At 44.7% G+C, this 27,529-nt stretch overlaps 1 protein-coding gene across 1 annotated transcript in view; it reads left to right on the plus strand.

Moving 5' to 3' along the window:
* Window positions 1-1,064: 1,064 nt before the first annotated feature.
* Window positions 1,065-27,529, plus strand: part of LOC131502015 (transmembrane 9 superfamily member 2-like) — an 89,809-nt gene continuing 63,344 nt past the window's right edge. Inside the window, 5 exon segments of the mRNA XM_058712638.1 lie at window positions 1,065-1,563; window positions 11,493-11,560; window positions 13,391-13,484; window positions 18,161-18,288; window positions 18,966-19,095. Of these exon segments, the coding sequence (XP_058568621.1) occupies window positions 1,378-1,563; window positions 11,493-11,560; window positions 13,391-13,484; window positions 18,161-18,288; window positions 18,966-19,095 (606 nt within the window). The 5' untranslated portion in view covers window positions 1,065-1,377.

Genomic DNA, 27,529 nt, shown 5'->3' on the forward strand with positions numbered 1-27,529 from the left:
GCAGAGGACAGACCTCTCCCAAGCGAGGGAAGTTGGACAGAATGGCGAGGCGCACTCTTCTCTGCATAAACAAGTGACCTCTTGTTCTCCAAAGCTCTTGAGAGACAAGGAGGAAAAAAAGGATCAGCTCTTCTACTGTCCTGGGATGTTGTCCAACAGAAATAGAATGAGAGTGAACCCATACTAGGGTCCAACCACTATGCTGTGCACCTGAAATTAATATAACATTTTGTCAACCATACTTCAATAAAAAATTTAGGATACGCCCGTCTGACATTCTCTAGGATGTGATTATTGTGGTTTTCTTTCTTCAAGTGATTTTTATCTTAAGGTTTTTCAGATGATCAATGAATCATAATATAATAAACGTACTCTGCTTAAGTCATGCATGTGAAATAAAAGTTGTATCTCCCGGGTAGAAATGATGGCACAACTTATTTCACATTGAGTGACACATGTATCATCAGAGACAACATAAAAATATTAAACAGCTTAACTGGCTAGTTTGTATCACTGAATGGCTTTTTTGGGTCTGCTGTATTTTTTTGTGGCATTTATGTAAAAATTGCTTTAACAAAAAAATATTACGCGAGCCACGTCACTGTAAATATTCTATGTTCTAGCAGCCACACTTTATTTTTAAAAAATGTTTTATTTAACGCAATAGACCCCAAATATTGTCATTTCGACCTGCAATCAATATACGAATGCAGAGGTTTGCACTCCTTTTTCCAGGTTGTCTCTGATATTGGGTGTGCATTTGACACTTATGGAACATCCATTTCGGACTGGCTGCATTTCTAGCGCCTAATACCCATCATCCTGTACGGTCTGGCCCCGGAATTCCCCCCCTTTCCCTCCTTTTGTCCCCCCACCTCGCAGGAAGAAGTGAAGATGATGGGGGGCGGTAACCCTGCTACTTTGGGGCCGAGGCAAACTCGGGGAGGACGCAAGACCCTGTGATGTGACGTTGAGATGCTGAGAGACCTCTCAGCCAGACTTCCCTGTTCCCCCTCCCCCGCACCGCGAGACAGCGCCAAAGGCAGCTCTCGAGGTACAGCCAACCGCTGGAAAGTGCCGGGCTGCGGGTGGGGGGATGGGGGAATGGGGGACGCGGCAGGGAGGGGGGTGGAAGGCGCAGCGGGGACCCGCACGCATGCGTATTGCAGGCCCTCGCAAACACTGCCTGGCGCCCTAGCAACGGGTTCCAAGCCACTGTCTCGCCGGAATAAGTGGCCTTCCCAGGAGTTCTCGTCCAACCAGCCGGTCTAGGCTCCTCCCGGTCCACGGTTCTTCCTTATCATTCCCGCTTCTCCCTTCCACTGGTTCAATCTCGCCTCATGGTGTGCGTTCCCGAGCCCTGAGGCGGTTCCTAAAATGAGTACTCGTTTCCGCCTGGGAACCAACCCCTGGCGCCTCAGGCTCGCCCGGCCCGGGCTGAGGTGGCTGCTGGGGCTGAGGCTGTTGCTGGGGCTTCAGGCTTCCCGCAGCGCAGCTTTCTACCTCCCCGGGTTGGCTCCAGTTAACTTCTGCGAGGCATCCCGAGAGACTGCAACCTGCAAGGTGAGGACCCCTGGGAGGCAGTGAGATGTGAGGGGAAGGCTTTGGGTTGGGGTATCGGGCACACCAGGGGAGACCATGGTCGTGAGCTCTTGGACTCGGACCCGGAACGCCAAAGCCCTGTCCATAGGTCTGTCTCAACGTCCCAGTCTCTGAGCCTCGCACTTGGGAGTATCTGGACCTTTCTTTTTCCCGGATTCTATTTCCCTCCCTTTTGGCTCCTGCCCCGTGCTGTGCCTTCGTCCAACTCCCGCTCAGCTCCTTCTCCCTTATAGCTCCTCCTTTCCCCCTTTTCCCTCAGCTCCCTCCCTTTTATCTCAGCTTTCCTCTTCTCTTCACTCTGGGCTCTGCTCCTCCCTTCCCACCTTCCCTGATAGCCTCCCTGTCCATCCAGGCCCTGTCCTTCCCCTTTCTCTCTCCTGTAGGCCCCGCCCCTCCACTTACCTCCCCACTCTAGGCCCCGCCCAACCACCCAGGCCCCGTTCCGTCCCTTTCCTCTCCCTTCTAGGCCCTGCCCCTCCGCGTTCCTCTCCCCTCAAGGCCCTGCCTCTCGCCCTTATTCTACCCTCTAGACCCCGCCCTTCCGACAAGGCCCCGCCCCTACACAGAGACTCGGTCCCTCGACTTTATTTCTTGTCTAGGCACCATCCCTCCCCTTTCCTCTCGCCTCTATGATCCTCCACTCTGCATGCCTCTCCCTTCTAGGCCCTCCCCACCCCATTCCTCTCACTTTAATGCCCCACCCCTCCCCTTTCCTCTCCCCTTTGTGCTCCGCCCCTCCTATTTCCTCTCCCATCTAGGCCCCGCCCTTCCACGCAGGCCCGGCCCCTCCGCTTTCCTCTTGCCTCTAGGCCCCGTCCCTTCAACCACGCCCCTCCCGCCCACTTTTCCCCCCCTAGGGTCGCCCCTCCCCTTTCCTTTCTCCTCTAGGCCCCTCCATTTCATGCAGTCCCCGCCCCTCCGCATTCCTCACCCCTCTAGGCCCCGCCCCTGCAGCCAGGCTCCACCCATTACCTTTCTTCTCCACTCTTGGCCACGTCCTTCAATCAGGTCACGCCCCTACTCTATTGGCCACGCCCCTCAAACCCGCCCCACCCGTCCAGTTTTTTCTAGGACTGGCCCCTCAACTTTCCTCTCCCTTCAGTGTTCCCGTCCTCTCCCCAGGCCCCTCCCCTCCCCTCCCTTCCCCTCCTCTCCCCTCTCGAGGCCCAGGCCCTCCACTTTCCTCTCCACTCTGGGCCCTGTCCCTCCACCCAGGCCAGCCTGGCCACTTTCATCTACCCTCTAGGCCCTAGCCCTCTTTTCTCTCCCCTCTAGGCCCGCCTCTCCAACCAGGCCCCACCCTTCCACTTTCTTCTCCACTCTAGGCCCCTCCACTCCCTGGTCTTGTCTTCTCTAGGCCCTGCCCCTCCACACTGGCCCCACATTTCCCCTCCCCTCTAGGCCCCGCCCTTCCACCCAGGCCCCACCCCTCCACGTTCCTCTACTCTCTAGTCCCCGTCCCTCCAACCACGCCCTGCCCGTCCAGTTTTTTTCTCCCCTCTAGGACTCGCCCCTCAACTTTCTTCTCCCCTCAGTGTTCCCGTCCTCCAGCCCCCTCCCCTCCCCTTTCCTCTCCTCTCTAGGCCCAGGCCCTCCACTATCCTCTCCACTCTGGGCCACGCCCTTCCACTATGACCCCGCCCCTTCACCCAGGCCTACCTGGCCACTTTCATCTACCCTCTAGGTCCTGACCCTCTTTTCTCTCCCCTTAGGACCAGCCCCTCCTCTTCTACTCTCTAGGCTCTGGCCCTCCACTTTCCTCGCCCCTCTAGGCCCCGCCTCTCTATCCAGGCCCTCCCCTCCCCTTTCCTCTCCCCTCTATGCCCCACCCCTCTCATTTCCTCTCAAGATGCCCAGCCTCCACACAGGCCCCTCCCCTCCCCTTTCCTATCTTCTCTAGGGCATGCCCCTCCACTTTCCTCTCCTTGTAGGCCCCGCAACTCCCTTTTCCTCTCCCCTCTAGACCCTGCCCTTCCACGCAGGCCTTGCCCCTCCGTGTTCCTCTCCCCTCTGGTACTCACCCCTCCAACTACGACCTGCCCCTCGAACCACGACCTGTCTGTCCAATTTTTTCTACCCTGTAGGACCCGCCCCTCAACTCTCCTCTCCCCTCTGTGAACCTATCCTCCACCCAGGCCCTTCCGCTCCCCTTTCCTCTCCTGTCTAGGGCCTGGCCCTCCACTTGCCTCTCCACTCTAGGCTCCACCCCTCTCCCCTCTAGGCCCGCCCCTCCAACCCGGCCGAGTCCATCGACTTTCTTCTCCCTTCTAGGCCTCACCCTTCCACATCACTCTCCCCTCTAATACCTGCCCCTAGAACCGCGACCTGTCTGTCCACTTTTTTCTACCCTCTAGGACCGTCCCTCAACTTTCCTCTCTCCTGCCAGGAGCCTCCCCCGCCTCTCCTCTCTTGTCTAGGCCCTGGCCCTCCACTTTCCTCTCAACTCTAGGCCCTGCCCCTCCCCTTTTCTGTCCCCTGTAGGCCCCTCCACTCCCCTTTTCTCTCCCATCTAGGCCCCGCCCTTCCATGGTCCTCTCCCCTCTTGGCCACGCCCCTCCAACCAGACCTCGCCCAACCATGCTGCTCCCCTCTAGGCCCCACCCCTCCACCTTCCTCTCCCCCCCTAGGCCCCGCCCTTCCACCCAGGCCCCACCCCTCCACCTTCCTCTCCCCTCTAGGCCCCGCCCTTCCACCCAGGCCCCACCCCTCCACCTTCCTCTCCCCTCTAGGCCCCGCCCTTCCAACCATGCCCCACCCATCCAGTTTTTTCTCTCCTGTAGGACTAGCCTTTCAACTTTCCTGTCTTCTCTATGTCCCCATTTTCCACCCAGGCCCCTTACCTCGTCTTTCCTCTTCCCTCTTCCCTCTAGGCCCCACCCCTCCCCTTTCCTCTCTCCTCTAGGCCCAACCTCTCCCCTTTCCTTTCCTTTCGGCCCCTCCTCTTCCTTTTCCTCTCTTTTCTAGGCCCTGCCCTTCCACGGAGAACCTTTCCTTCCAAGTTCCTCTCCCCTCTACGTCCCTCTATGTCCCGCCTCTCCCCTTATCTTTCCCCTATGGCCCTGCCTCTCCACCCAGGCCCCTCTCCTCCCCTTTCCCCTTCCCTCTAAGCCCTACCCCTCCCCTTTTCTCTCTCCTCGTTGCCCAGGCCCTCTCCTTTTCTCTCCCCTCTAGGCCCTTCCACTCCCAGGTCTTGTCCCCTCTAGGCCCCGCCCCTCCACACTGGCCTCCCCCTTCCCCTTTCCCCTCCTATCTAGGCCCCGCCCTTCCACTCAGTCCCCATCCCTCCTGGTTCCTCACCCCTCTAAGCCTTGCCCCTCCAGCCAGGCCCTGCCCATCCACTTTCTTCTCCCCTCTAGGCCCCGCCCCCGCGTTCCTATTCCTTGTAAGCCCTGCCCCTCCAACCATGCCCCATCCTCCCCTCTAGGACCCGCCCCTCAACTCTCCTATCTACATCCTCCACCCAGGCCCCTCCCCTCCTCTTTCCTCTCCTCTCTAGGACCCGGCCCTCCACATTCCTACCACTCTAGGCCCCCCCTCCCCTTTCCTCTCCCCTTTAGGCTCCTCCAGTCCTCTTTCCTCTCCCTTGTAGGCCCCGCCCCTCTGCTTTGGTCTCCTCTCTAGGCCCTTCCACTCCCCTTTCCTCTCCCCTCTAAGTCCCGACCTTCCATGCAGGCCCCACCCCTCCGCGTTCCTCACTTCTCTAGGCCCCGCCCCTTCAACCAGGCCCCGCCTGACCACTTTCTTGTCCCCTCTAGACCCCGCCCCTCAGCTTTCCTCTCTCCCCCTTGTGTCCCCATCCTCCACCCAGTCCCCTCCCCTTCCCTTTCCTGTCCTCTGTAGGCCCTGGCCCTCCACTTTCCTCTGCAATCTGGGCCCCAGCGTTCCACCAAGGCCATGTCCCTCCACCCGGGCAACTTTCCTCTTCCCTCAAGGCCCTGCTTTTCCCCCCAGGCCCCGCCCCTCCCCTTTCCTCTCTTCCCTTGGATTCACCCCTTACTTTTATTCTACCCTCTAGCCCATGCTCCTCCCCTTTCCTCTCCCCTCTAAGAGTCGACCCTCTCCTTTATTCTACCCTGTAGGCCCCGCCTTTCCCCTTTTTTCTACCCTCCAGGCCCCTCCCTTCTACCCAGGCCCCGCCCCTCCATGTTCCTCTCCCCTCTAGGCTTGGCCCCTCCTCTCAGGCACCTCCCCTCCCAATTCCTACCTCTCTGTGCTCCCCCCTCCCCTATAGACCCTGCCACTCCATCCAGGCCCCATCCCCTCCCTCCTCCCTCTAGGCCCCAAGGCTCCCTTCCCACCGCTCCTGTCTGGGTCCCGCGCCTCCCACCTAACTCCACCTCACCCTCTTTCTCTTCCCTCTTGGCTGGCTGTCTTCTCTTAGTTCCTCTGCTTCCTCTTTTCTAGGCTACTTCTCCACTGCCCTTCTGGGCTCCTCCTGGGCCTCCTCCCTCTCTCCCCTCCCTATTGGCTGCTCCTCCTCCTCTGTCAGGCTCCTCTGCTTTCCCCCTCCTTGGCTCCTCCCTCTTCCTGCCCCTCTCCCTCTCCCTATTCCTTTTCCCTATCCCTGAGCTCAGTGGGTGGCTCAGATCTCTTGCAGGTTTTTGGGTTCAAGTCCTGCCTGGGGCTCTGTGGTGACGGCTCAGGGCCTGGAGCCTGCTTCAGATTCTGTCTCTCTCTCTCTCTCTCTCTCTCTCTCTCCCCCTCCCCTACCCAGGATCTGCCTCTCTTTCTCTCTCTCTCTCAAAAATAAATAAACATTAGAAAAGGACTTATTTTTCTGACTCCTAGTTGCCTGATCTAGTGTATGAGGGAGTGTTCTGGCATACCACAAGGGCACTGGAAAGCTCAGAACAGTGCTGGGTGTGGTTTGGCTACATTCTTAACCAACTTGAAAGTTCCGGGGTTTTCTAAAGGCCAGTTGTAGGTGCAGCAAGTTTGCTCTTAAAACTTGGAATTTGCCTTTTCCTGCGAGAAGTATTGATAGTAATTTCCTACAGAAATGGCCTTTAGGGGCACCTGGGTGGCTCAGTTGGTTAAACATCTGACGCTTGATTTCGGTTCAGGTCATGATCTCACAGTGCATAAGTTCAAGCCCCACATCGGGCTCTGCGCTGACCTTGCAGAGCCTGCTTGGAATTCGCTCTCTCCCCCCTCTCTCTGCCCCTACCACGCTTGCTCCCTCTCTCTCTCTCTCTCAAAATAAATAAACTTAACAACAACAACAAAAAAAGAAATGTCCTTTAAAAAATATTTTTATGTCTGCTTTCTCTCTGGTGATACCTCATCTTGGCTGTCTATTTCAGCAGGCTTCCTAGCAAAGAAACATCTTTAATCGTAACAAATATCTGGAGTTTCTTTTCTGTGAGCTCTTTTCTTTTTAGGCTGTTACTTGTATCCCTAATGTGTTCTACTTTTTATTCTGAGATTTTGCCTTCTGTCTTTTGGTGAATCTCTCATTTCTAGGTTCAACACTCCAAACTTCCTTCACTTGCTAGTGTCCAGCCCCTTGATTTTTTTAAATTTTTTAAAATTTTTATTTATTTTTGAGAGAGAGAGAGAGAGAGAGAGAGAGCAAGCACGAGCAGGGGAGGGTCAGAGGAGAAGCGAGACGGGAAGGGGAGACCCATGAACTGTGAAATCATGACTTGAGCCGAAGTCAGTCGCTTAACCAACAGCTACCCAGGTGCCCCAAGCACCTTGATTTTTTAAAAAAGTTTATTTATTTATTTTGAGACACACACACACACACACACACACACACACACACACACACTCACATGAGAGCCGGGGAGAGGCAGAGAGAGAGGATGAGAGATACAACTCTAAGCAGGTTCTGTGCTTTCAGTGTGGAGCCTGACATGGGTCTCGAACTCACGAACCATGAGATTGTGACCTGAGTCAATACCAAGAGCCTGATGCTTAACGAACTGAGCCAGCCAGGCGCCTGTTGATTTTTTTTTTTTTAGTTTAAAAATTTTTACTATTACAAAAGCAATAGCAGGGGCGCCTGGGTGGCACAGTCGGTTAAGCGTCCGACTTCAGCCAGGTCACGATCTCGCGGTCCGTGAGTTCGAGCCCCGTGTCGGGCTCTGGGCTGATGGCTCGGAGCCTGGAGCCTGTTTCCGATTCTGTGTCTCCCTCTCTCTGTGCCCCTCCCCCGTTCATGCTCTGTCTCTCTCTGTCCCAAAAATAAATAAAAAACCTTGAAAAAAAAATTAAAAAAAAAAAAGCAATAGCAGACAAGCAAAAATAAGAAAAGCATTTATAATAACTATAGAATTACTACTTCTGATATCTTAGTATGTATTCCAGGGGCGTCTGCCTGGCTCAGTTGGAAGAGTGCATGACTCTTGATCTTAGGGTCATGAGTTTGAGCCCCACATTGGGTGTAGAGATTACTTAAAAAAATAAAACCTTGAAAACCACATATATTGTACATTTTTTTCTATATATACTAATATCCACATTTGTATATTTAAAATTTGTTTCATGTTTATTTATTTTTGAGAGAGAGAGACAGAATGCCAGCAGGGGAGGGGCAGAGAGAAAGGGAGACAAGATCTGAAGCAGGCTGCAGACTCCGAGCTGGCAGCACAGAGCCCAATGCGGGGCTCGAACTCACAAATCATGACATCATGACCTGAGGTGAAGTCACTCCACAGACTGAGCCACCCAGGCCCCCTGCCACATGTTTATTTTTAGTAATATGCATTTAGTGTTCCTTTGTGCCTTTCCATGTCTTAATAGCTCCTTTCTTTTCAGTTTTGAATAATATCCCACTGTCTGAACGTACCACAGTTCGTTTATATATTCACCTACTAAAGGACCTCCTGGTTACTTCCATGTTTTGGCAATGATGAATAAAGCCGCTCTAGACATCGTGTAGGTTTTTGTGTGGACGTAAGTTTTCGGCTCCTCTGGCCAAATACCAAAGAGTGTCATTGCTGGATTGCACACTAAGGATATGTTTAGTTTTGTAAGAAATTGCCAAGCTGTCTTCCAAAGCGGTTGTACCATTTTGCATTCCCACTAGCAATGAATGAGAGTCCACCTGCATTTTTTACCAACATCAAATCATAATATCCATGTTATTTTGTAACCCGCACTTTTGTATTAACTCCATCTTTCCATATGAACACATTTTTAGGGGCACCTGGGTGGCTCAGTCGGTTAAGCTTCTGACTCTTGGTTTCGGCTTAGGTCACGACCTCACAACTTGAGAGTTTGAGCCCCGCCTAGGGCTCTGTGCTGACAGTGAGGAGCCTGCCTGGGATTCTCTCCCTCTCCCTCTCTCTCTCTGCCCCTCCCCCGCTCGTGCACAAGAGCGTGCGCGCGCTCTCTCTCTCTCTCTCTCTCAACAAATAAGCATTAAAAAAAATAAAAAACTGGGGCGCATGGGTGGCTCAGACGGTTAAGCGTCCGGCTTCAGCTCAGGTCATGATCTCACAGTTTGTGGGTTCAAGCCCCGCGTCGGGCTCTGGGCTGACAGTTCAGAGCCTGGAGCCTGCTTCAGATTCTGCGTCTCCTCCTCTTCTGTGCCCCTCCCATGCTCATGTTCTGTCTCTCAATAATAAATAAACGTTAAAAGTAAAAATAAAATAAAATAAAATAAAATAAAATAAAATAAAATAAAATAATAAAAAACTGATTTGTGGACACTTTTAAATTAGGAAATGGGTCCCTTGCCTGTGACATCGTTTTCCTGTTTGTCAGTTGCCGCTTGGTTTTGCTTCTTGTGTTTTGTTTTTGTTTCTGTTTTTTGCCATTTCGAAAAATTGACTTCTAACTTATCAAAAGAAATTTTTAGGGTGGCTCAGTCAGTTAAGTGGCCGACTTCAGCTCAGGTCATGATTGCATGGTCCCTGGGTTCAAGCCCTACATCTGTACTGTCAGTGTAGAACCTGCCTGGGTTCTCTCTTTCCCTCTCTCTGCCCCTCCCCGACTCATGCTGTCTCTCAAAATAAATAAATAAATAAAACAATTTTTTTGGGTCTGAGTTTTGTGCCCTGTTTCAAAAGGTTTTAACTAAGCCAGCTGAGATTCGAAAGTAATTCTCCCCTGGTTTCTTTTATTACTTTCACGGTTTAAATTGTAACACATAAAATTGATATTTCCTGGTGTAATGTATGAGGTAAGCATCCAACTTACCTTTTTTTTTCCCTCAATCACCGAACAGTTGTCTCACCACCATTATAGAATAATTTGTCTTTTTTCCACTTGCTCTGAGAAACTATTAAGGTTCTTTTAAATACATTAAGCTCCAAATGTGCATTTTAAAATATAGTTCAAATCTTATGTACGTTGTGTTTTGGGATTCTAGATAAGAAGTATTATCCTTAATTATCTGCTGTCCTTTTATTTATTTATTTAAAAAATTTTTTTTAATGTTTGTTTATTTTTGAGACAGAGAGAGACAGAGCATGAACGGGGGAGGGTCAGAGAGAGAGGGAGACACAGAATCTGAAGCAGGCTCCAGGCTCCGAGCTGTCCGCCCAGAGCTCGACGAGGGGCTCGGACTCACGGACCGTGAGATCATGACCTGAGCCGAAGTCGGCCTCTCAACCGACTGAGCCACCCAGGCGCCCCTCTGCTGTCCTTTTAGAAACTTTTGCCTGTTCACCTTCGCAAAACTATGACTGATAAATGTTGCTATTGCTAACTGCCTGATTAGATTTCAATTAAGTGAAGATACGATGCTCTTACAGAGTTATAGTAAGGCTTGTATTTGTTCCCAAACTTGATTTTGTACATCCTTTTATTACAAAAAATCTAACCATATGGTAAAGCAGTTTACAGAATTTTGAATAAAATGATTACCCAAGTTCTGCTGTTCTAGTGGTTTTAAAAATCCTGTCTTGTAAATTATCAGGAACACAGCTGAGGTCCAGGAAAGGAAGAAGAAGTATCCTGTGAAAAGCCAGGATAGATGTCCTAATATTCATGTACTAACTCTCAAGCTCTTTAACAAATCTGCTGATTTATTCCACAAATTGAGGGCTTGCTTTCTAGCAGACGGGGGGGGGGGGGGTGGGGAGAAGGGAGAAGAGGCATCACAACAACTGACAGTTGAAAAGAAAGACATAAAATCTTTACCAAGAAGTTTAAGTTCTTTGGTAGGGGTGAGGAATGTGGGTATAGGAGTGTGGGTAACACCAATGGCAATTTGGCTTTGGAGCAAATCGTTCTCACTTCAGATACTAAGTCACGGAGTCAAAGCTGGCACAAGGACTCGAGTTCAAAGTGACCCTGAACCATCAGGGAAAGTTACATTGTGATCATCACGTTCTGTTTAAGATAGGAAAGAGTGAAGTGTATTTTAGAATGATTCTTATAAAAGTGGTTAAAATAATACAACAGGTAGCTTTCCGACACGGGGCTTGAACTCATGAAACTGAGATCATGACCTGAGCCGAAATCAAGAGTCAGATGTTTAACTGGCTGAGCCACCCAGGTGCCCCCCTCCTTTAAAGAAAATAATTATCTCATTTTCTTAACCTGAATTCCATGGACTCCAAGGGTCCTATGAAGCCTCTTAAAACAGAGCCGTGACTTTGGTGAATACGTGTGCTTTTCCGGGGAGAGGGGCCATGGCTTTCATCAAGTTCTCAAAGGGTTCTATAATTAAAAAGGGTTAAGATGGCTGAGGTATCTGAAAAATTTATGTAGTCAGAGAATCCAATGATTCCAGCCAAATGAAATGTTATGAATTTATAGCTACACTATGTTAAAAATTTATAACACTGTACTAAGTTATAAATTTATAATTTCACAGTTATAAATTGATGGGAGCAATAGACCCCATTACCTTTCAGTTACTTCATTATGTATTTTGCAAGTGCTACCTTATTTTATCTTGTATTATTAACGAGTGTTTTCTTTCCATTTTGTAGTCCGCAGTAGCACTATTTGTAAATAGATTGGACTCCGTGGAATCTGTCCTACCTTATGAATACAATACATAAGTTATAAGTATTATAATTATATCTGATATAATTGATATAATTGTGGTTACATCACAATTATGATATTATTGTGTTAAAATGTGTTAAAAAGATTTTTTAACGTTTATTTATTTTTGAGAGACAGGGAGAGACAGAGCATGAGAGGGAGAGGGGCAGAGAGGGAGGGAGACACAGAATCCGAAGCAGGTTCCAGGCTCTGAGCTGTCAGCACAGAGCCTGATGCGGGGCTCGAACTCACGAACTGTGAGATCATGACCTGAGCAGAAGTCAGACACTTAACCGACTGAGCCATCTAGGCGCCCTAGAATGTGTTAAAAAGTTTTTAATGATAGTGAATGAAAGCCCTGGATATATTAAAGATTTATGGTGCTAATTTTTGTAATAAAGGTAACAGGAACGAAATGATTAGAATATAGAGATTTCAATGTGAGACAAGTGTTTAAAAATTTAAGAAGTTGCCATATTTGATTTTTCTAAGAAAAGCAAATTATAAATTTACTACCTTTTGAAGTTACAAAAATCTTCACAGATTTGTAATGTATTTCTAAAACATAGGCTAGTTAGGTTTATCCTAAGGTTTTTAATGAATGCACCTGCTTAGTTTAATAGTGAGCATGTATCACATAATCCAGGTTAAGATCAGTCATTTTTTTTTTTTAATTTTTTTTTCAACTTTTTAATTTATTTTTGGGACAGAGAGAGACATAGCATGAACGGGGAAGGGTCAGAGAGAGAGGGAGACACAGAATCGGAAACGAGCTCCAGGCTCTGGGCCATCAGCCCAGCCCAGAGCCTGACGCGGGGCTCGAACTCACGGACCGCGAGATCGTGACCTGGCTGAAGTCGGACGCTTAACCGACTGCGCCACCCAGGCGCCCTAAGATCAGTCATTTGAGAATAACAACAAATGATGTACTTAAAAATTTTTTTAAATGTTTATTTATTTTTGAGAGAGATGGGCAGAGCACGAGCAGGGGAGGGGCAGGGAAAGAGGGAGACACAGGATCCGAAGCAGGCTCCAGGCTCTGAAATGTCAGCACACAGCCCGCCCGACCTGGGGCTCGAACTCACAAACTGTGGGATGGTGACCTGAGCCGAAGTCAGATGCTCAACCTACTGAACCACCCATGCGCCCCACAAATGATGTACTTTTTAGAAAAATAATTGTAACTCCCTTTGATATTGCTTTATTTCCATTCATTAAACAGAGGTAAAATCAGGTCTAATTTTCATTAAAATACCAAGTTAAATGTTAAATGTTAGTATAAGCATTTAAAATATTACACAAACCCGCCAACTGATTTTATCTTCTACCATTTTATATTCAATTTTGTATATTCACATTTACTTAAAGGTAGTTGTAATTCTTTTCATGTAGTAACCATTTGATCTGTGAGTGAATTTGTGGGCATATATTTGAGGAGGGGTTTTGTTGTTTCAGTTTTCCTTTGATCAGAACCGATAATTGCAGTTTCTAGATGTCTCAGGTTAGAATTACTACACATTTTAAGCTATTGTTTGCTTATTTTTGTGTAATTTGAAGTTTAGCCCTGAAAATACCATTCGTTTTTTTTTTTTAAGATTGGGATTACCTACATTACAGAAGTCAAGAGCAGTAACATGAGCATTTTAAATAATGAATTCATAGCTATAAAAGATTAAATAATTTTAAAAGGAATCTACAATGAAGTCTATAAATCATAATTAGACACCTCTGGGTCATGTTTTTAGAGGCATCTACCATTAACAGTGGAGACGGTAGACAGATTACAAAGATGGATTTCTTTGCTGATTTTTTTTTTATCTTATCTGAGCTTCCCTTCTAGCTTTGACTTCTGTAAAGACTCTGAAAAGAGAAATCCTTCTGAAAATCTTGGACAAGTGCTATTTGGAGAACGAATATCATCATCTCCTTATAAGGTTATTCAACTGATCTTCTTATTAAATATTATTTCAAATTGAATCTTTTCAAAACTGGGTGGTTCAATTGTAACAAAGAGTCTTTGTTTTATTTATTTATTTATTTATTTATTATTATTTTTTTTAGTAATCTCTATACCCAAAGTGGGACTCAAACTTTACAACCCAAGATCAAGAGTTGTGGGCTCCTCTGACTGAGCCAGCCAGGCGCCCCGAAGAGTCTTTGTTTTATATATTTTTCATTTTTTAATGTTTATTTATTTTTGAGAGATAGAGACGGAGCGCAAGTGGGGGAGGGGCAGAGAGAGAGGGAGACACAGAATCTGAAGCAGGCTTCAGGCAGGCTCTGAGCTGTCAGCACAGAGCCGGATGTGGGGCTCGAACTCATGCACCATGAGATCATGACCGGAGCTGGAGTCAGACGCTTAACTGACTGGGCCACCCAGGCCATCCCTAAAGAGTCTTTGTTTTAAAAGGAGGTCGGGAAAAAGGAAAGGAGATAGAATGTGGTGTTGCCAGAAGAATGCATTTAATATGTGCTCTTCAAACTGTCTGAGGTTCCACGTAAAGGTTTTGTCTTTCAGGTTTTACTTTTGCTTTGTAAAGGAAAGAAGCTTAATTTATGGTTCCTGCATATTTTGGGTAGGGTGATAGAAGCAGATGTAATTGGACTGTCGTTCCCTATTGATTTTGCCTTCAATATCTTAATAATATTGGGATAGAGTAAGGATCTTTTCATAAGCAGTTATGATTATGAAGGCATTAACTTTTTCCTTCCTTCTTTCCAAATTCATTGAAATATACTTGAAGTACAGTAAACCGTGTGTATTGAAAGTGTGTAGTTTGGTCAATTTTATTTTTCTTTAATTAATAAAGTTTATTTATTTATTTTGAGAGAGAGGGAAAGAAAGTGCATGTGTGAGTGGGGGAGGGAGACAGAGAGAGGGAGAGAGAGAATCCCAAGCAGGCTTGATGCTGTCAGTGCAGAGCCTGACTCGGGGCTCAATCTCAGGAACTGTGAGATCATGACCTGAGCCGAAATCAAGAGCTGGACATTTAATCAACTGAGCCACCGAGGTGCCCCAATTGTAATATATGTAGACACTTGTGAAACCATCAGGCGTTAGTTTCTTTTAAAACTTTTTAGTTTGAAATGATTATAGATTCACAGGAAGCTACAAAAAAATCTTGAACAAGGAGGTCTTGGTACCTTTGCCCAGATTTGCCCAACGGTAACACCTTCCTGTTTTTAAAGTTTACTCATGTGTTATTTCTGAGAGAGAGACAGAATGCAAGCGGGGGGGAAGGAGAAGTGGGGGGAGGAAGTCACAGAATCCGAAGCAGGCTCCAGGCTCTGAGCCGCCAGCACAGAGCCCGACGCGGGGCTCCAACCCACGAACTGTGAGATCGTGACCTGAGCTGAAGCCAGACACTTAACCGACTGAGCCACCCGGGCACCCCTCTTTTCAAGTCCTTTAATTTATTGCTTTGATTCCAGTGTAATTAATGTACGGTGTTACATGAATTTCACGTGTACAATATATGATTCGGCAATTTTATACATTACCCAGTGCTCATCGCGATAAATGGTTCTCCATACCCATCGTCTGTTTCACCCATCCCCCCACCCACCTCCAGTCCTCTCTGTTTCTACCATGTTATTGCAATTATGTTACACAAGTGGAATCATGCTGTCTGCAACCTTCTTGGGATCAGCTTTGTTTTCTGTCAGCATCATCCCCTTGAGATCCACGTGGGTTGTGTGCATTCACAGTAGTACTGCATGGTGCGGATATTCCGGTTTGACTATTTACCCCGTTGAAGGACACTCGGATTGTTTCTCTAGCGTCCGACTGTGATGAGTAAGACTGCCGTGAACATTCAGGTGGAGGTTTTTTTGTGTGTGGCTGGGTTTTCATTTTTCCGGGGCAAACATCCAAGAGTGTAAGTAACTTCCGGGTAATGTGAGAGTGGCGTGCTTAGTTTTGCAAGACACCGCCTTTTTCCAAAGTGGCCATACCATTTATGTTCTGACCAGCAAATTAGGAGTGACGGCGTTTCTCTGCATCTTTGCCAGCATTTGGTGTTGTCATGACAAAAATCGTTCTTGAAGTATAGTCGACATCCAAGGTGTTGTCAGTTTTTATTTTAACCACTCCAATAGGTGAGTTTCGCCGTAGCTTTCATTTGCATTTTCCTAGCCCCTAATGATGTTGAACACCTTTTCATGTGGGCGTTTACTATCTGTATGTGCTCTTCAGTGAGATGTCTCCTCTTCGACCCATTTTCTATTTGAATTGGTTGTTCCTTTACTATGGAGTTGCAGGATTCCTTACATATTCCGGGTGTGATTCCTTTGGTGCAACAGCAGTTCACAAATTGTTTCTCCCAGTCTGCAGCCTGTGTTTTTATCATCTACTTTTAAAAAAGATTTTATTTTTAAGTAATCTCTACACCCAATGTGGGGCTTGAACTCACAACCCCAAGATGGAAAGTCGGGTGCTGTACTGACTGAGCCAGCCAGGTGCCCCTTCTTTTCTTTTAAAGCCTATTTATTTATTTATTTATTTAATGTTTATTTATTTTTGAGAGAGAGAGAGAGAGCACGAGTGGAGGAGGGGCAGAGAGAGAGGGAGACACAGAATTCAAAGCAGGCTCCAGGCTCTCAGCTGTTAGCACAGAGCCCAACATGGGGTTCAAACCCATAAACTTCAAGGTCATGATGTGAGCTGAAGTCAGACGCTCAGCCAACTGAGCCACCTAGGCACCCCGATTTATTTATATTTTAGAGAGAGGGTGCGAGCAAGAATGGGAGGGACAGAGGGAAGAACAAAGGGAAAGAGAGAGAGAGAGAGAGAGACAGAAAGAGAGAGAATCCCAAGCAGACTCTACACGTGGAGCCTGACTCGGGTTTCAATCTCATGAGTGTGCTGTCATGACCTGAGCCAAAATCAAGAGTTGAGTCTTGACCAACTGAGCCACCCAGGTTCCCCTATTTGTTTATTTTTAAGTAATCTCTATACCCAACATGAGGCTTGAACTCATGACTGAGACCAAGAGTTGCATACTCTTCCAACTGAGCCAGCCAGGCACCCTTATGTTTCCATCTAAAAAAAATTTTTTAACGTTTTTAATTATTTTTTAGAGAGACTGAGTGAGCAGGAGGGGGACAGAGAGAGGGGGAGACACAGAATCCGAAGCAGGTTCCAGGCTCTGAGCTGTCAGCACAGAGCCCGACGCGGGGCTCGAACTCACGAACCGTGAGATCATGACCTGCGCTGAACTCGGATGCTTAACCGACTGAGCTCTCAGGCACTCCTCACCTTCTTAACAGAGTCTTTCACAGAGCAAACTTCGTTAACTTTTTATGAGGTCCAATAGTCAAGTTTTCTTTTTATGGGTTGTGTTTTTGGTGTCAAGTTGAAGGAGATGTGATACAGCCTTTAGGTCTTGAAGATTTTCTTTTACGTTTTCTTCTAAAAGTTTCATAATTACTTTATATATTTAAGTCTGTGTTCTATTTGAGTTATTTTGTATGAGGTATGAGATTGGGTTGAAATTTTTCTTCTTCTCCTTCTCCTTCTCCTTCTCCTTCTCCTTCTCCTTCTCCTTCTCCTTCTCCTTCTCCTTCTTCTTCCTCCTGTGCCTGCAGATGTCCAATTGCTTCAGCACCTGCCGGTGAAAAGACTATCCTTCCTCCACTGAATTGCTTTTGGACCTTTGTCAAAAAAAATCACATGGACATAGTTATGTAGATCTATTTCTGGGCTCTTTGCTGATCTCTTCCTTTGGTCTCTGTGTCAGGCATTAGCTTTTTGACAATTAAAGTTGCCCAACATACCCTTGTGGCATACCACTGACCTCATGGAAAAGTGAACTTTTTCAAGAAATGGTGTCCCTTGGAATGAAGAAACAAACATGACAGTGTTAAAAAGAAAGAAAGAAGCACGAGAGTGTTCTCCGCGGCTGCCAGTAGGGAACTTTGGGATTAATATTCGTGTGCTTCCAGGATATGAGGTGCTAAATATAACACTTTTCATAGTTTATTCTTGCTCATAATTTCCTGATGAATAACATTGGCACTTTACCCTGAGAATCCCTCATAGCTAGACTTTGTAAACAAGAGGCTTCATATGAAAAATATCAGATATTTTGTTATCACTTTTTTGGGAACAGATCCACTGAGAGTTTCACATACCAAATAATTCACCCACTTAAAGTGTCCAGTTTTTTGTTAAGTAAGCTCTACACCCCAGGTGAGGCTTGAACTCATGGCTCTGAGATGAAGAGTTGCATGTTCTGTTGACTGAGCCAGCCAGGCACCCCTTAAAGTGTCCACTTCAACGTTTTTAGTATATTGAGAGAGTTGTGTGACCATGACTACAATCACTTCTGTTACCACTTTTAAGTGAAGGGTTCTATATGAGAGTTATTGAAGAAGGCAAATTGGTCTTAGTCATGAAAGCATATTGTGTGTGTGTGTGTGTGTGTGTGTGTGTGTGTGTGGTGTAATCATTTCAGGTATAAATGGAAAGTTAAAGGATATAGTGTTGAGGATGATGGCACACTGAAGTCTCTGAAGGAAAGGTTTATCTGTAAGATAAATTGCCTATTTTGTGACCCTTGATTTATAAAACTTAGTCAAAACTTTTAATCTTTGAATTCTTTCTCAACAGTTTCCTTTTAACAGGACAGGAACATGCATAAAAGTTTGTGTAAAATCCTATGATACAGCAAATGATGACCAGGAGAAAAAGCTGGCCTTTTTGAGGAAAGGAATACGACTGAATTATCAGCATCACTGGTAGGTTTGGCAAATGAGAAGACATGATTTAATTTTTCAAGTCCTTTCAGAAGTAGTTTTTTAAAAAAAAGGAAGTAGGTTTTTAAAAATTTTTTTAAGTTTATTTTGAGAGACACAGGGACAGCACGAGAAGGGGGGTGCAGAGAGAGAGAGAGGGAGAGAGAGAATCCCAAGCAGCTTCTACACCATGAGCATAGAGCCGACACAGGGCTTGAGCCCACGTGAGATCATGACTTGAGCTGAAAGAAAGAGTTGGATGCTTGGGTGACTGAGCCACACCCAGGTGCCCCTAAAAAAAAGTAGTAGTTTTTTTAAATTTTTAAAAAGTTTATTTATTTTTGAAGGAGAGAGAGAGACAGAGTGTGAGTGGGGGAGGGGCAGAGAGAGAGGGAGACACAGAATCCGAAGCAGGCTCCAGGCTCGGAGCCGTCAGCACAGAGCCCGACGCGGGGCTCGAACGCACAAACCGCGAGATCGTGACCTGAGCCGAAGTCGGACGCTTAACTGACTGAGCCACCGAGGTGCCCCAAAAGTAGTTTTAATAGGTCCTTGAAATTGTATGCTATTTTTTGTAACTTTGATTAAAAATTTGAACTTCGATCCATGCAAGATGATGTTGGTATTGCTTGGTGTGAAACGCTTGTTAAAACTTTTATTGGTAAAATATTTGTATTTAGGATTATTGACAATATGCCTGTCATATGGTGCCATAATACAGGGGATGGAACCAAGTACTGCACACCAGGATTTCCAGTAGGATGTTTTATTACCAAAAGTGGCGAATTGAAACATGCCTGCCTTATCCATGTAAGTGTTGAGAACTTACCTAGAAATATAAGAATGTTGCTTCACTTAATAATTTGCTTTCTAGGGTAGTCACTTAGCGAACATTAATGGGACACCTACAATCTTCTAGGTTTTGTGCTAGGTGTCGGGAATACAAACTCAAGTAGACATGGTCTTTGTCCTCTAGAAGTTCACAGTCCTGACTAAGGAGACAGACCTGTAGATAGATCAATACAATAGAATGTCCTATGATAGGAGACTGAGAGACAAGGAGGGAGTGAATATAATGGAGGGAGTGAAAATGTATTTGTGAAATAAATGGGTGGGTGAGCATTTCTAGGAGGGAAATCAGTGTGATCAAGAACTTGGAAGTCTGGGGGCACCTGGGTGGTTCAGTTGGTTGAGCATCTGACTTCAGCTCAGGCCATGATCTCTCGGTTTGTGGGTTCAAGCCCCGCGTCGGGCTCTGTGCCGACAGCTCAGAGCCTGGAGCCTGCTTCAGATTCTGTGTCTCCCTCTTTCTGCTCCTCTCCTGATTGTACTCTGTCTCTCTCTCTCTCTCAAAAATAAATAAACATTAAAAAAAATGAAAAAAAAATAACTTGGAAGTCTGAAACAGGATGCTATGATTGGGGGACTGTGAGTAGTTGAGCATGTCTGTGGCATAAGGTTAGGGTTTGGGAGGTGCAGCTAGAGATGATGCTGAAAAGGTGGCTGGGCAGAAGCTGGGTCATGGAGGGAGGTCCTGTGTGCGATATTACTTCCTACAGTGCCTGATTTAGTCCTTAGAACAGCCCTGTTGCTAGGACCCTACTGCTGCCATTTTATTTTATTTTTAAAAATTTTTTTTTCAACGCTTTTTATTTATTTTTGGGACAGAGAGAGACAGAGCATGAACGGGGGAGGGGCAGAGAGAGAGGGAGACACAGAATCGGAAACAGGCTCCAGGCTCCGAGCCATCAGCCCAGAGCCTGACGCGGGGCTCGAACTCACAGACCGCGAGATCGTGACCTGGCTGAAGTCGGACGCTTAACCGACTGCGCCACCCAGGCGCCCCAACTGCTGCTGCCATTTTATAGGTGATGAAACTCAGTCTCTGAGAGGTTAAGTGACATGACTAGAGGCATACAGCTTGTTAAGTGCAGAAGTAGGAATCCAGCTCAGAGCTTTTTAGCTTGGAAGTCCCGATCTCACGGTTGGCCTTGTGGCTCTCCAGCAGTCTCCTATATAGGATGACTGCCCAGTTTCTTGCTTGGTTGTCTAACTGATGGTACTCTTTTTTTGTTTTTTTTAATTTGTTTTTTATTTTCTAAAATTTACACCCAAATTAGTTAGCATATAGTGCAACAATGATTTCAGGAGTAGATTCCTTAACGCCCCTTATCCATTTAGCCCATCCCCCTCCCACAATCCCTCCAGTAACCCTCAGTTCGTTCTCCATATTTAAGAGTCTCTTCTGTTTTGTCCCCTTCCCTTTTTTTATATTATTTTTGCTTCCCTTCCCTTATGTTCATCTTTTCTGTCTCTTAAAGTCTTCATCTGAGTGAAGTCATATAATATTTGTCTTTCTCTGACTGACTAATGTCACTTAGCATAATACCCTCCCGTTCCATCCACATAGTTGCAAATAGCAAGATTTCATTCTTTTCGATTGCCGAGTAATACTCCATTGTGTATATATACCGTATCTTCTTTATCCATTCATCCATCAATGGACATTTGGGCTCTTTCCATACTTTGGCTATTGTTGACAGTGCTGCCATAAACATGGGGGTGCACGTGTCCCTTCGAAACAGCACACCGGTATCCCGTGGATAAATGCCTAATAGTGCAATTGCTGGGTCGTTGGGTAGTTCTATTTTTAATTTTTTGAGGAACCTCCATCCTGTTTTCAGGAGTGGCCGCACCAGCTTGCATTCCCACCAACAATGCAAAAGAGATCCTCTTTCTCCGAATCCTCACCAACATCTGTTGTTGGCCTGAGTTGTGAATGTTAGCCATTCTGACAGATGTGAGATGATATCTCATTGTGGTTTTGATTTGTATTTCCCTGATGATGAGTGATGTTGAGCACTTTTTCATGTGTCGGTTGGCCATCGGGATGTTTTCCTTGGAGAAGTGTCTATTCATGTCTTTTGCCCATCTCTTCACTGGATTATTTGTTCTTTGGGTGTTGAGTTTGCTAAGTTCTTTATAGATTTTGGATATTAGCCCTTTATCTGATATGTCATTTACAAATATTTTCTCCCATTCTGTCTGTTGCCTTTTAGTTTTGCTGATTGTTTCCTTCACTGTGCAGAAGATTTTTATTTTGATGAGGTCCCAGTAGTTCTTTTTTGCTTTTGTTTCCCTCCCCTCTGGAGACGTGTTGAGTAAGAAGTTGCTGCGGCCAAGATCAAAGAGGTTTTTGCCTGATTTCTCCTCGAGGATTTTGGTGGCTTCCTGTTTTACGTTTAGGTCTTTCATCCATCTTGAGTTTATTTTTGTGTCTGGTGTAAGAAAGTGGTCCAGGTTCATTCTTCTGCGTGTCGCTGTCCAGTTTTCCCAGCACCACTTGCTGAAGAGACTGTCTTTATTCCATTGGATATTCTTTCTTGCCTTGTCAAAGATCAGATGGCCATACGTTTGTGGGTCCATTTCTGGGTTCTCTATTCTGTTCCATTGATCTGAGTGTCTGTTCTTGTGCCAGTACCATACTGTCTTGATGATTACTGCTTTGTAGTATAGCTTGAAGTCTGGGATTGTGATGCCTCCTGCTTTGGTTTTCTTTTTCAAGATCTCTTTGGCTATTCGGGGTCTTTTCTGGTTCCATACACATGTTAGGAATATTTGTCCTAGCTCTGTGAAGAATGCTGGTGTTACTTTGATAGGAATGGCATTGAATATGTAGATTGCTTTGGGTAGTATTGCCATTTTAACAATATTTGTTCTTCCTATCCCGGAACATGGAATCTTTTTCCATTTTTTTGTGTCTTCTTCATTGTCTTTCATAAGCTTTCTATAGTTTTCAGTGTATAGATTTTTCACCTCTTTGGTTAGATTTATTCCTAGGTATTTTATGGTTTTTTGTGCAACTGTAAATGGGATCGATTCCTTGATTTCTCTGTCACTTCATTGTTGGTGTATAGGAATGCAACCGATTTCTGTGCATTGATTTTATATCCTGCCACTTTGCTGAATTCATGGATCAGTTCTAGCAGTTTTTTGGTGGAATCTTTTGGATTTTCCATATAGAGTATCATGTCATCTGCGAAGAGTGAACGTTTGACCTCCTCCTGGCCGATTTGGATGCCTTTTATTTCTTTGTGTTGTCTGATTGCAGAGGCTAAGACTTACAATACTATGTTGAATCCCTGTCTTATTCCTGACCTTAGGGGGAAAGCTCTCAGTTTTTCCCCGTTGAGGATGATATTAGCATTGGGTTGTTCATATATGGCTTTTATGATCTCGAGGTATGCTCCTTCTATGCCTACTTTCTTGAGGGTTTTTTTTTTAATTTTTTTTAATGTTTATTTATTTTTGAGACAGAGAGAGACAGAGCATGAACGGGGGAGGGTCAGAGAGAGGGAGACACAGAATCTGAAACAGGCTCCAGGCTCTGAGCGGTCAGCACAGAGCCTGATGCGGGGCTCGAACTCACGGACCGCGAGATCACGACCTGAGCCGAAGTCGGACGCTTAACCGACTGAGCCACCCAGGTGCCCCTTGAGGCTTTTTATCAAGAAAGGATGCTGTATTTTGTCAAATGCTTTCTCTGCATCTATTGAGAGGATCATATGGTTCTTGTCCTTTCTTTTATTGATGTGATGAATCACGTTAATTGTTTTGCGGATATTGAACCAGCCCTGCATCCCAGGTATAAATCCTGCTTGGTTGTGGTGAATAATTTTTTTAATGTATTGTTGGATCCGGTTGGCTCATATCTCGTTGAGGATTTTTGCATCCATATTCATCAGGGAAATTGGTCTATAGTTCTCCTTTTTAGTGGGGTCTCTGTCTGGTTTTGGAATCAAGGTAATGCTGGCTTCATAGAAAGAGTTTGGGAGTTTTCTATTTTTTGGAACATTTCTATTTTTTGGAACAGTTTTAAGAGAATAGGTGTTAACTCTTCCTTAAATGTTTGATAGAATTCCCCCGGAAAGCCATCTGGCCCTGGACTCTTGTTTTTTGGCAGATTTTTGATTACTAATTCAGTTTCCTTACTGGTTATGGGTCTGTTCAAATTTTCTATTTCTTCCTGTTTCAGTGTTGGTAGTGTATATGTTTCTAGGAATTTGTCCATTTCTTCCAGATTACCCATTTTATTGGCATATAATTGCTCATAATATTCTCTTATTATTGTTTTTATTTCTGCTGTGTTGGTTATGGTCTCTCCTCTTTCATTCTTGATTTTATTTATTTGGGTCCTTTCCTTTTTCTTTTTGATCAAACTGGCTAGTGGTTTATCAATTTTGTTAATTCTGTCAAAGAACCAGCTTCCGGTTTCATTAATCTGTTCTACTGTGTTTTTGGTTTCGATAGCATTAATTTCTGCTCTAATCTTTATACTTCCTGTCTTCTGCTGGTTTTGGGTTTTATTTGCTGTTCTTTTTTCCAGCTTCTTTTTTTTTTTTCAACGTTTTTTTTTTTTTATATTTATTTTTGGGACAGAGAGAGACAGAGCATGAACGGGGGAGGGGCAGAGAGAGAGGGAGACACAGAATCGGAAACAGGCTCCAGGCTCCGAGCCATCAGCCCAGAGCCTGACGCGGGGCTCGAACTCACTGACCGCGAGATCGTGACCTGGCTGAAGTCAGACGCTCAACCGACTGCGCCACCCAGGCGCCCCTTTTCCAGCTTCTTAAGGCATAAGTTTAGGTTGTGTATCTGAGATCTTTCTTCCTTCTTTAGGAAGGCCTGGATTGCTATATACTCTCCTCTTATGACCGCCTTTGCTGCATCCCAGAGGTTTTGGGTTGTGGTGTTATCATTTTCATTGACTTCCATATACTTTTTAATTTCCTCTTTAACTGCTTGGTTAGCCCATTCATTCTTTAGTAGGATGTTCTTCAGTCTCCAAGTATTTGTTACTTTTCCAATTTTTTTCTTGTGGTTGATTTCGAGTTTCATGGCGTTGTTCATTCTTTAGTAGGATGTTCTTCAGTCTCCAAGTATTTGTTACCTTTCCAATTTTTTTCTTGTGGTTGATTTCGAGTTTCATGGCATTGTGGTCTGAAAATAGGCATGGTATGATCTCGATCTTTTTGTACTTACTTAGGGCTGATTTGGGTCCCAGTATATGGTCTATTCTGGAGAACGTTCCATGTGCACTGCAGAAGAATGTATATTCTGCTGCTTTAGGATGAAATGTTCTGAATATATCTGTTAAGTCGGTCTGGTCCAGTGTGTCATTCAAAAGCAATTGTTTCCTTGTTGATTTTCTGATTAGATGATCTGTCCATTGCTGTGAGTGGGGTGTTGAAGTCTCCTACTATCATGGTATTACTATCGATGAATTTCTTTATGTTTGTGATTAATTGATTTATATATTTGGGTGCTGCCACATTTGGCGCATAAATGTTTACAATTGTTAGGTCTTCTTGGTGGATAGACCCCTTGATTAGGATATAATGCCCTTCTGCATCTCTTGATACAGTCTTTATTTTAAAGTCTAGATTGTCTGATATAAGTATGGCTACTCCGGCTTTCTTTTGTTGACCATGAGCATGATAGATTGTTCTCCATCCCCTTATTTTCAATCTGAAGGTGTCTTTAGGTCTAAAGTGGGTCTCTTTTAAACAGCATATAGATGGATCTTGTTTTCTTATCCATTCTGTTACCCTATGTCTTTTGATTGGAGCATTTAGTCCATTGATGTTTAGAGTGAGTACTGAAACACATGAATTTATTGCCATTATGATGCTTGTAGAGTTGGAGTTTCTGGTGTTCTCTGGTCCTTTCTAATCTTTGTTGCATTTATTTATATATATATATATATATATATATATATATATATATATATATATATATATATATATTTTCATCTTTTCTCCCTTCAGAAAGTCCCCCTTAAAATTTCTTGCAGGGCTGGTTTAGTGGTCACAAACTCCTTTGATTTTTGTTTGTCTGGGAAACTTTTTATCTCTCCTTCTATTTTGAATGACAGCCTTGCTGAATAAAGAATTCTTGGCTGCATATTTTCCTGATTCAGCACACTGAATATATCCCGCCACTCCTTTCTGGCCTGCCAAGTTTCTGTAGATAGGTCTGCTGCAAACCTGATCTGTCTTCCCTTGTAAGTTAAGGACTTTTTTCCCTTGCTGCTTTCATGATTCTCTCCTTGCCTGAGTATTTTGTGAATTTGACTATGATATGCCTTGTTGGTGGTCAGTTTTTGTTGAGTCTAATGGGGGTCCTCTGTGCTTCCTGGATTTTGATGTCTGTGTCTTTCCCCAGGTTAGGAAAGTTTTCCACTATGATTTGCTCACATAACCCTTCTACCCCTATTTCTCTCTCTTCCTCCTCTGGGACCCCTATGACTCTGATGTTCCTTTTTAATGAGTCACTGATTGGGGCGCCTGGGTGGCGCAGTCGGTTAAGCGTCCGACTTCAGCCAGGTCACGGTCTCACGGTCCGTGAGTTCGAGCCCCGCGTCAGGCTCTGGGCTGACGGCTTGGAGCCTGGAGCTTGTTTCCGATTCTGTTTCTCCCTCTCTCTCTGCCCCTCCCCCGTTCATGCTCTGTCTCTCTCTGTCCCAAAAATAAATAAAAAACGTTGAAAAAAAAATTAATGAGTCACTGATTTCTCTAATTCTTAAATCGTGCTCTTTTGCCTTCATCTCCCTCTTTTTTTCTGCTTCATTATTCTCTATAAGTTTGTCCTCTATATTGCTGATTCTCTGTTCTGCCTCATCCATCCTTGCCGCCACGGCACCCATCCGTGATTGCAGCTCAGTTATAGCATTTTTAATTTCATTCTATTTTTTACTTCTTTTATCTCTGCAGAAAGGGATTCTAATCTATTTTTGACTCCAGCTTGTATTCTTATCGTGATTCTAAATTCTGGTTCAGACATCTTGCTTGTATCTATGTTGGTTAAATCCCTGGCCGTCGTTTCTTCGTGTTCTTTCTTTTGGGGTGAATTCCTTCGTTTTGTCATTTTGAAGGGAGAAAAGGAATTAATGAGGTAGAAAAATTGAAATTAAAAAAACTAAAATTAAAAAAAATTAAAATTAAAAATTACGCACACACACACCCATACAAATTGAATAGATGATGCTAGATCCTAGTTGTATTTTGGTCTGGGTGTTGAAAGTGGTTTGACAGATTAGAGAAAATAAAAGGGGGGGGGAAGAAAAAAAAGGAAGTCTTTTGAGAATTTGAAAACATGAATACACTGAAGTAGACTAAAATGAGATGATGCAGGTAAAATTGAATTTGAAAAAATATACACAAAAGTGAAGAGTATAGTTAAAGAAAAATATTTTTAATAAAAATTAAAAGTAAATATGAATTTTTTCTTTTTCTGTATTTAAGAAAAAAGAAAAGAAACAAAGAAGAGAAAAAAGATAAAAAAAGAAAAAAGAAATCGTTTGTAAATTTGAAAAAGTGAATACACTGTATTAGACTAAAATAAAATGATGGAAGTAAATAGAATTTGAAAAAGTTTACATAAAAGTGAAAAATATAGCAACAAAAATTAAAAGTATTTTTAAAAGAAATTGAAAGTAAAACTGAAGTTTTCTCTTTCTGCATTCAAGCAAAAGAAAAGAAAAAAAAGGAAATTGTTTGAAAATTTGAAAAGGTGAATACACTGAAGTAGACTAAAATAAAATGATGGAAGTAAAATAGAATCTGAAAAAATTTACACAAAAGGAAAAAATATAGTAATAAAAGTTAAAGAAAAATATTTTTAATAAAAATTGAAAATAAAAATGCATTTTTTCTCTTTCTGTATTCAAGAAAAAGAATTGTGAGGGGCGCCTGGATGGCGCAGTCGGTTAAGCGTCCGACTTCAGCCAGGTCACGATCTCGCAGTCCGTGAGTTCGAGCCCCGCGTCAGGCTCTGGGCTGATGGCTCGGAGCCTGGAGCCTGTTTCCGATTCTGTGTCTCCCTCTCTCTCTGCCCCTCCCCCGTTCATGCTCTGTCTCTCTCTGTCCCAAAAATAATAAAAAAAAAAAAAAAAAAAAGAAAAAGAATTGTGAAAGACAAAGAGAAAAAAGAAAAAAAAGAAAGAAAACTGAATAGATGAACCTAACAGATTAAAGTAGGACTGAAATTGCTTTGTTTTCCCTTAGATGTTAGCGTATGTAGCATGTTATAGTCCATAAACTAAGCCGGCAGTGAGACTTGTGTTCTCGAGAGCCAGGTTGGCCCAGGTGGGCGGGGCTCAGTGTAACGGCTCCGCTCTCCACTAGATGGCGCCGCTAGCCTACTGGGGTGGATTGTTGCAGTGCTCGTAGGTGCCTATGCGCAT

This window comes from Neofelis nebulosa, chromosome X (assembly GCF_028018385.1).
Source record: "Neofelis nebulosa isolate mNeoNeb1 chromosome X, mNeoNeb1.pri, whole genome shotgun sequence".
Lineage (NCBI taxonomy): Eukaryota > Metazoa > Chordata > Mammalia > Carnivora > Felidae > Neofelis > Neofelis nebulosa.